A 9,919-nucleotide genomic window follows, 5' to 3' on the forward strand; every position below is an offset into this window, starting at 1 on the left:
CTCCTCACTTCCAACCCCCTGACTCTTGCCTTTGTCTTTCCTCTCCACCTTTTCTTACTCTTTGCCGTCCTCATGTACAGCTTCCATCTTTGTTTCATCTATCCCAAACTCCTTTCCAGCTTTGTCTTCTTCTTCTTCTCCGCTCTCATCTTTATCCACCCAATCTTCAATCAGTTGATCGCCTCCTTCATTCGCCACCCGCTCCTCTTCTTCTTCGTCATCACCATCACCTTCTTCCACCGCCTTCTTGCCTTCAAAGAGCATCGGCTCCATCGTGTCCTCTAATGACAGGATGTCTCCAAACAACCCGACCGCCTGGATGACTTGAGACACAATCGAGTTTTCCTCCAGACCGTCCAGTAAGTCTGCAGCTGCCCACCAGCTCGCCATCATGCAGGAAACCTTTACTGCTCCGTTCAAACTAAGAGGACCGGCGCTCAAACCGCTTGTATTCACACATGAAGCATTCCCACACGGATTTCATAAACACTGATTGGCTGAACACGTCATTTCTCAATCTGGTGACCGACGTGGAGGCCACGTTTTCAGCCTCATGCTTCATGTATGTGAACAGACTCGTAATACTTTAATCTGTCAAGTACGGTCTCCCTTTCCTCCACTGATATCCTCCAGCAGGACTGTGAAAAATTACTATACAAGTGTATAATCTTGCTAAAACAGTTTACAAGTTGCAGAAAGATGTAAATATAATACTAAATAACAACTAAATGTTTTGTTTATCTATATATTTATTCACAAATCCTTCAAAAACTACCAACAAACAAAAAAGAAACTTAAGATAAAGTGTCACACAATGCTTTAATAAATGTTAGAATCAATGCTAGCTGTGGACCAGCTTTGCCTCGTTGTCTTATTCTAATAATCCTCTGCAGCTGCATTGATTTATGTGATTCAGGTGAGTTAGGTGTGATAATAAATTGTGAATGTCAGCGCAGACCTCTCAGCTGAACCTCTCCGACTCTGGCTTTCAGATTAATGAACATTCCCCCGCGGTGGTTTATCCCGCTGAGGCACGTAAAGCTTCACATTAAGCTGTAGTGTGGTGTTTTGGTCTCACATGTGCATGAGTTATGTCACCGTGTGTGCCCCCTCCTCAATACAACACAGTGACACTCTCAAAGTTATCAAATTATAAAGAATTTGTTCTTGAACGAAAGTAAAAAAAATATCTGAGCTACACCTGTGATCCACCAGGTGGCAGTCTAACATGAGAAACAGAGTCAGGCCTGCAGAGTTGGTGCATTTATCAGTGAGTTAAATGAAATGTTGTCGGTCTAGGAGCCATTTGTTCTGCCATTACTACTGTTGTGGGTTGTAGAAGTCAGAATTAGATTATCCGTGCTCTTAACACAAAAACACGCTAGTCATCATTTACCAGATCATTTATTACAATAATACATTTAGTTTTTTGCACTAAACGTGTTTTATATTCAGAAATGGTGCAAATAAAACCTTAAACTGAGGAAGAACCCTCACTGTTCACATTCTTGTAATATTTGGATGCAGAAGATAAAAGTGCATATTCTCTCTACAGCTGTGAAAACTACAAAATGGATTATTACTGTGCACAACAAAAAAAAATCCCTTAATCCACCTCACTGCTCTTCACATTTTTACCTTTCCAGGAAACAAACCACATCTATATTCTTTTTTCTTTCTATGATTCGTTTCTGCTCTGTGACTTTGCTTCCTGCTGCGCCCTCCAAGCAGCGAGCACCTCGTCGTCTTCGGCTTCCGCCGCTGCCCGAGCTCTGATCCTCTGCCTGGTTTGGGCGATGAACGTAGCGATGTCGTCCTCCTCCTCCTCGTTGCCGTTGGCCTCCTGCCTCCTGCTGCTCCTCCCTTCTGCCTCGCTGCTTTCACACCGTGAATGATGAGTGAACTTTCTCCTGGTGGAGAAGTTGCCGTAGCTCTCTGTTCCCTCGTCGCTCTCCTCGTACGCTCCATACGACCTCCCTGCTCGGCTGTAGCCGCGGGATTGCGTTAACCTGTTGCAGGAATATTCATTGTCTTCACTTGATGGATCTTCGTGTAACCTTGACCGGTATCTGGAGGTCACGGCGTACGTTTCCTCCTCGTCTTCTTCAACAGCATAGGAAGCTCTGCGGCTGGAGAAGTCGAACTCGGAAGCAGAGGCATCAAGATCATCGTATGGATCCTCTGCCTCTGCTTCTGCTCCTGGCGCTGGTTTCCTTGGAGGAGGCCTGACGCTTTTTAGCCAGTCGTCGATGCTCGTGTCCTTATCTTTTTCTAGCGCCGGGTTCAGATTCAAACACCCAGAGAGACCATACGACCTCTTTGGTTTCTCCTTTTTCCTTGTCTCTTGGAGAAACTCCTCCTCTTTCTTCTTTCTTTCCTCCGCCTCCTCCTCATCTTCATCCTCCTTGGCTTTCTTTTTCTTGTACATCGTACTGCGCTTGTTGTCTTCCAGGATCTTCTTCTTCTCATACGTAGCCATCTTGTCCCTCATTTCAGACTTGATCTCCTTGTCTATGGCGTCCAGTTTGCCCATGTCGACCTGGTCCTGGAAGAGGCTGAAGAGAGGGACGCTGGTGGTGGTGATCTTGTTTTTCTTGGAGCCCAGGCTCGAGCCCAGGTTGGAGCCCAGGTTGGAGCCTCTACCACTGAGACCTGAGATGCTACTCGACCCACCGGCTGAGAGAACCGACGTCGCCTTACCACGAGTCTGGGACAGAGCACTGGAGTAGGAAGCACCGCTCAGCAAGGACGCTTTGTCATCATCCACCCCTCGGCCTGAAACGACACTGGCTGCACCACCGTAGCTGAGTTCAGACCCTGCACGTGATGGAGGAGGCAGACTCATTTCAGTTTGCTTCTGTTTGATTGTTTCAGAGACAACGTTGGCGATCCAGTTTTGGATGCTGGCCAGGTTAACCATCGGTTCTCCACCAGGGCCCTGCATGGTTGGAACCGGGAGGATGGGGGGAACAGGTGGATTCACCGCGGCTCCAGATTGTGACGATCTCGTACTGCGAGGTTGTGAAACTGAAGATATGACCGATGAACGACCGCTGAGCATGGACATGTTGTCATCGTTGGCGACGCTCGGCGGGCCCTGGACTCCAGCTCCAGCCCAGAAGGCAGACAGGGGAATCGTACCTCCACTGACACAGCTCTCGGTCTCCCAGCCACACATGGACTGACTTTCCTCTAAAGTTTTCTTTGAGCGCTCCAGAATCTCCTCACGTCTTTGCCTTCTCTTGACTGTTGCAGAGTCTTCCCCTCGGCTCATCTCCAATATTTCCTCAGTGTTCTCCTCCCCGAGACGCTTCTGCTGCCTCAGCTTCCACGCTTGATATGCCGTGAGATTGACATCTTGGAAGGACGGCGTCTTGGCTTCTCCCTCGCCGTCCCCTTTCTCTCCGTCACAAACAGAGCTTTTATCTCCATCCTCCCGGTCTTTCTTGTTCCAGCCGAAATGGATCCTCTTGATGCGCCAGCGCTCCAGAGGCGTCATGTTCTCTTTATTCTTTTGACAAAAGTTGTACATGGAGGTGGTGTCAGAGAGGATGCTGTCCACTTCATCGTCGATCTTCTTCTTTCCTCCAGGAGCTTCAGAGGCGGCGCTCTCACTGTCCTCGTCATCCTCTTTCTTGCGGTAGCGAGCAGCAGCTTGTTCCTCGATTTCCCTCAGACGCTGTTTCCAGAGGTCGGAGTAACTCGTGCAGCTGGAGGTGGACGTTGTGTCTGAGGGCGGGCGCCTGCTGCGGCGCTTCAAGCGCTCTTTCACAGCTCGTACGTCCTCGCTGGTGATGCTCTCCACGTCGGCGTCCACGCCTTCTTTCATCTTGCTTGGGTGACGCCCTGCTAGAGATTCTCCATCCTCGTCGTCGCTGTTCAGCTGCGCCTCCCACCACTCGTCACTTTGGTATTTTTCATTTCTGCGCTGCCACTCGAAGATTATGCTGTCGACGCCGTCATCATCATTCCCGTCGTCCCTTCCATCGCTCACCGGCAAAACTACTTCCTCCTGAGCCCCAGTTGCTGCCCGGTGGTCGTGTCCGTTGAGTCCACTCCTAAGCACCGCAGCAGCTGCAGAGGAGGCAACGCTACTCATCACACTTTCTCCATCCTCCTCCTCCTCCATCATGATGGAGTGAGCTTTCACCTCGATCATGCTCTGCTCTTCCTCTTTATCAGTGTCGTCGTCGTCATCATCCTCATCGCCACCTTCGCCAAAGATGCGAGCGCGGGCTCGAGCGTCGATCACCGAGCACTGACTGAGCGTTTCGTCGTCGTCGTCGCGCTCCTCCATCAAGTTCTCGTTGAGCTCTCGCAGCTGCTTCAGAAAGCCTTCGTTGGGGTTGATGGCGCGTTTCTTCCTCACGGACGTCAGGGCCTCCATGATGGTCATGTGCTGGAAGATCATCAGGTAGGACGCCACCAGGACGGCAGAGCGACTGATGCCCATCATGGAAACCACAAGAACCTTCCCTGCAGGAACAGACAAACGGTAATTACTCATCCACAAATGCATGCATGCTTTAAACATAAAATAAATGACTTTATCTCTCCCAGCTGCATAATCATCCACGTCTAATTCTGCTTTAAATTCTTGGAAAATGGCTGCTCGTCCTTTCACCTCATTCTTTACAGCCTGAGGTGAAAGGGTGAGATATTCAGTTGTTGCTGCTGACGTCTTCTGCAACACTTTGGGGGATCAGCTGTGACTGCGATGAATAAGAGAAACAGCCGACACTGTGACGGTACCACCGCCTTCCGGGAACACAGACAGCGGACTCATAAAGCACTTCTCAGAAACTAGATATCACAGATCAGCTGTTTGGGATCTTTCACTGCGTCACCACAGACACAAACAGATTTGCTTTTGGTTGAATCTGGTGAAGTGAACGTATTGTTGCCGTCCTTGTAAAGTAAACGGTGAAATAACTCTCGGTTAATGACCCTAAAATATTCTCGACATCATCCTCCAGTTTCATGAAACTTAATCATGAAAGATGTTTTTGATCATGGGACCAATAAAGAAATGATACACGAGGAAGAGCGCTGACGTAATAAGTGGTTCAGGATCACTGATGGGTGCATAATAACATCCATTAAATACAGATGAATTCATCATTTTAATTACTGAGCTTATTACTATTATTAGCACTCTATTAAAGATAATAATCCTGCTGATTGTGCAGTAGAATGTCCCCTGAGACAGATTATATCATTAATCCCGGCTCAGAGAGCTGGAAGTTAAAATGTGGTTTCTCCAGAGGAACGAATCAACCAAGCCCCCTCTGACCTTTGTGTGTCAGCAGAGCCTCGTCCAGGAATTCTGCCGTGGGTCGGAAGTGCGTCGAGATGTCGACGTCGGCGAAGTCGTCCACCTCGATGCCCATGTACTGGATGTTCATGCCGGCGTAGAAGGACTCGTTGGTGTAGACTCCGGTGCCGTGGGCGGTGTTCAGGATGTGCGTGATGCCCATTCGCTTCAGACGGGCTTTGTTCACTGCAACGGACCTGAGACGGAGAAATGAAATAACTATTAGTTTGCAGTCTGCAGACACTGGAAGCATGTTGAGTTCTGAGTCGACATTTTCTTGCAGACTCACTTCTCGGCGATGAAGATGTTGGGCCACACCTCGTCCACAGGGTTGGCGGGAGCCTCCAGGCGGTCCTGCACCATGGCCCTCTGGATGTCCAGCACACATGGCGTGTTGTAGGGGCTGCGGTCGTCTATCATGTCCCTGACGCGGTTGTAGAGGTCCTCAACCATCAGCTGCTCGGCGCTTTCCAGCATGGACTCTGGGACGGACGCGCTGCGTACGCCTCGAGGCGGCAGCTCTGAGGAGGATCAATAACACGGTCAGAACCAGGGAGTGTTGGTGCAGACATAAAGCTCTGGCTCGTATCTGTCTGGATTCTGGAGGAGCAAACCAGGACTCATACAGTTAGCTTCAGGCTAACGCTGCTCTGTGTCAGTATCAGTGCACGTATACCCGAATCATTAGCACAGTCCAGTCTGACCTCCTGTGGAGCTGATGAGAGTATGACTGACAAGATGATTTTATTAGTGCAGGCTCGACTGATCACTGCTATCAGCTGGAACATGCAGTTAGTTTCCCCTCCGGTTGTTCAGGGTCAATACCGACCACACTGATGTAGAGACTGGTTTAAAGCACCATCTCTGCACTGCCACCTCCAACAGAACATGTACATACAGACACAGTTATCCACAGCTCTGACTAGCACCCCGTTAATGCAGATGTCGTCTATTAAGCCGCCACTAATGTCAGAAGAGGAGTCTGCTCTGCGATGTGTCGTACGAGCTCATTTCCTCAATCAGCCGCGTCTACACGGTAACGAGCTGGAGGAACGAAACGTGGATCGACTGCAAGTGAAGAGTGTTTGACCAAATTAGGCTTTTCATCCCTTCACGCGCCGCATTTGAATGAGAAGTGAAGAGCCTGCTTCTCTCCTGCACAGCCTCAAGTCAGTCATTTGAGTTTAATGGAAGAATTAAGGGCCACATGTGACATTATCCTGCTTGTTCAGAAGGCCGGACGCAAACTGGGAAGATATCTGCGCGTCGCTCACCCTCGTTGATGATCTTCTTGGCAGCGATGGCTGACGAGAGGTGGATGGGCTCCATGAAGATGCTCGCGGCGTCAGATCCGGAGATCATGGAAAACCTGGACTCTGAGGCCATGGAGAAACTGGGAGAGAAGAAAATGTAGATTATATTAATGTGCAGTGATGAATGTTGCTGGGCTTTATCACTAGAATGTGCTTGAACTGGATCTGTACAGATGTCAGGACATTTTCTAATGTCTCATCCCGTCCCAGACGTCTTTCTAATTATTACAGAGTACCTGGGCGAGGGACAGCGCAGGTACTGGGACTGGACTCCTCGGATGCTCCTCTCCTCCTCATCGCCATCGGGCACCGTCTGATCGCCGCGCTCCTCCTTCTCATTGGCTGAAGCCATGGCAACCAAGGTCTCCTCGCTCCTTCCTATATATATTCCCATATAAACATCCATATAGATCAAATGGGCTCTTTTTATTCATTACGCGCTAGAATAGCAGGAAAATAATGACGGTGACACATGGGAGAAGCCGTACAGTGAGCCTTAATTAACATATTTTAATTAGTAACCCCAGATAAAACAGCTAAAAGCTAACTAACCTAGCTTAGCCGTGATAAGCGGTTCAACTCAAACAGAAACCCCTTCCAATCAAATGTTTAAATGTATGTTTTGATATTCCCTGCTCCTATTTCACATTTTCATGTGATTAATAATCAGTTTCACACCTTGTTTACTTTCTTAACTTCTCTGTTATTGTGGCTAATTCATTCATTTTTCAATCTAATCAACTGATTGACTGGAAAACTCAAAGTCTGACCTTTCAGCGTGACTCAGCCTCGTTATATTTAAAAAGAAATCTGTTAAAAAGCGTCCTGTTTTCCAGACTGATGTGGCTGTAAGTGTGTGTGTGTCATGTGTGAGATATGAGGCCTTGCAGCACGTCTATTTTTAAGTTTTCGACGACAGCTGCCTCAGCCTGCGGGCCTGACAGCAACACCAGGACCTCTGAGCTCAGAACAACACAACTCTCATGAGACGTGTGAAAACTCTGTGAAACCGTGAACGGGTTTCTGCTCCACACAAAGCGCCCGTCTACCTGTGAATGTGTGTGTATGTGTGTGTGTGTGTGTGGTTTCTTACCTCAGTGTGAAGTGTGTTCCCCTGAAGCTGACGGCTGCTACTCTGACACAGCCTCTTAAAGTTAGACCGGGTCCTCCCCCGCCTCCCACCGCCTCCCCCAGCTCAGCAGGCCTTTGGAGGTCCTGACACTTGACACCAGAGCTGCAGGTAACTGAGTACTTTTACTCGAGTACAGCTGCCGTCACACCACGTCACTTCCCCCGTGTGCTTTCCTTCAGTCAGTTTTTTATTTTGCTTTCTCGCTCTTTCTCTTTTTCTTTTTCTCTTCTTTCAGAGATTTGTCTTTCTGCACGCTGACCGAGTTTTGTCGATAAGAGAAGTTATTCACCAATGAAACGTCTCGATTGGCTAAAAGATATTTAGTTTAGTGTCATAGCAAACATCTATAACTAAATTTATTTATTTGGTTTGGTCCATTTTCATCCTGGAACTAGTCTTGTCTGACCTCTGAGGCTGTGAGTGTGTGCTCTCGTTTTCATTTCATTCATTCATTCATTCATTTTCTGTAACCGCTTATCATCTGGGGGGGGGGCTGCCTCCACTCTATCACAGGGCTGACACAGAGAGACAGACAACCATTCAACCAGCATGCCAGCATGTCTTTTGGATGGTGGGAGGAAGCTGGAGAACCTGGAGAGAACCCACACAGACACAGGGAGAACATGCAAACACCACACAGAAAGGAACCAGTCGGCCCATAGATTAGAACCTAGAACATTCTTGCTGCAACAACAGACAGAAGAGCCACCCCGCTACACCTCTGCTCTCATTTTATTCATAGAAAACTAATATTACCATCTTCTTTCGGGTTCCCCACACTTTTGGAGAGTAAAACCTGCTCAGGCTTGATTCTAGGGTAAAGCTTACACTTAGACGCTCTCTCTCACTCCTGTCGGCGCGTGCAAGAAACAAAACCCGTGCAGACGTGCATAAGAGTCGACTTTATTTACTGTCACGAGTCATGAAAAAAAAAGAAGTGCTTTTTGAGCAGACGACAAGTCAAACAAACACAGTTCTTCAGTGAGCAAAACACAGAGGAGAAAAAAAACACACACACAGTTATACATCCGCATCTCAGCTGACAAAAAGGTTTATATTTAAGCCGAAATGAAATACAATGTTGAGCTTTTTAAAAGAACAATATAACTGCATCCCACACTTGGAGTGAAGGTTTAACTGCAAGCTAACAAGCTAGGATGCTAAAGGTGTATGCAGGTGTGCGCAGAAGCAGCAGATAAAGACACAATCACTGTTGAGGGTAAATATATATATATAAATATATATAATTGGTGTTTTTTATTTGGGGTCATATCTAATCCAACCACCTTTAATAGATAAACATTTCTGTATGAAAATACAATTTCTCTGTGTGGAAATCTGTCCCAGCACCTTGAAGAACCACAACTTTAATCCTAGGCGTTCCTGCAAACAAAATCCTCCTTCTCAGTCATTTTATTCTAATAATATCTCCTTGTGCAAACTGAAATAGGATTTATTTAGTGTTAGCTGCCTTTAAGATTAATTACGGTTTATTTAAACCTGGTTAATAGGAAATACACCAGGTTAAAATGAACCTAAATTATCCTTTAACTGCTACATGATTGATTCTTTCTTCTCCAACTTTCTTTCAGTGCAATAAAATTCACTATTTGTGCATTAATTGGCACTACATGTCACCACAGAGCATAAACGGCATATAGTCTGGATTAAATGATAAGCCATGCACACCTTCAGTGCTTATTTAAAGTCCCAGTCCCACGGCGGAATGAATCCTGGACTAGCCGCGGAAAAAAAAGGGGGATCATGTCCTGCAGGTCTTTACCCATCAACCCAATATCTCCAGGCGTGTGGGAAAGTGGCACGTTGGCTGCTGCGATAGAGGAACAACAAACAAATACTGCTCTGTGAATAAAAGGCACGTACAGGCACAAGAAAAAAAAAAAACAGCACAACATTTAACTGCGACACCGACGAGAAAAAACACAGCGGCGGCGGCACAACATCACTGCATGAGAGGGGTGGAGTGCTGTTGGGGTTTTTGGAGTTTGCATGGGTCGGTTCCACCACTTCAATCCTTCTGAGACGTCTGTTAACACGGTAGAGCTACACATGGAGTCACATTGAATGATTAATACCATCTGCAACTATCTATGGCTGCAGCATTTATCCACAGTGAGCTAGCTAGTGGCTGTTCTTTGG

At 47.3% G+C, this 9,919-nt stretch overlaps 1 protein-coding gene across 1 annotated transcript; it reads right to left on the reverse strand.

The window, feature by feature from the left end:
• Window positions 1-1,364: 1,364 nt before the first annotated feature.
• On the reverse strand, window positions 1,365-7,007 carry dusp27 (dual specificity phosphatase 27). Its single transcript, XM_084574295.1, has 5 exons — window positions 6,864-7,007; window positions 6,589-6,707; window positions 5,604-5,835; window positions 5,294-5,511; window positions 1,365-4,476 (listed from the first exon to the last, which is right to left on the reverse strand). Exons 1-5 carry the CDS (start codon window positions 6,977-6,979, stop codon window positions 1,679-1,681), a joined length of 3,483 nt encoding a protein of 1,160 aa, XP_084430421.1. The 5' UTR covers window positions 6,980-7,007; the 3' UTR covers window positions 1,365-1,678.
• Between the last annotated feature and the right edge of the window lie 2,912 nt (window positions 7,008-9,919).

The sequence above is a fragment of the Chelon labrosus genome, assembly GCF_963514085.1.
Source record: "Chelon labrosus genome assembly, chromosome: 24".
Classification (NCBI taxonomy): Eukaryota; Metazoa; Chordata; class Actinopteri; order Mugiliformes; family Mugilidae; genus Chelon; species Chelon labrosus.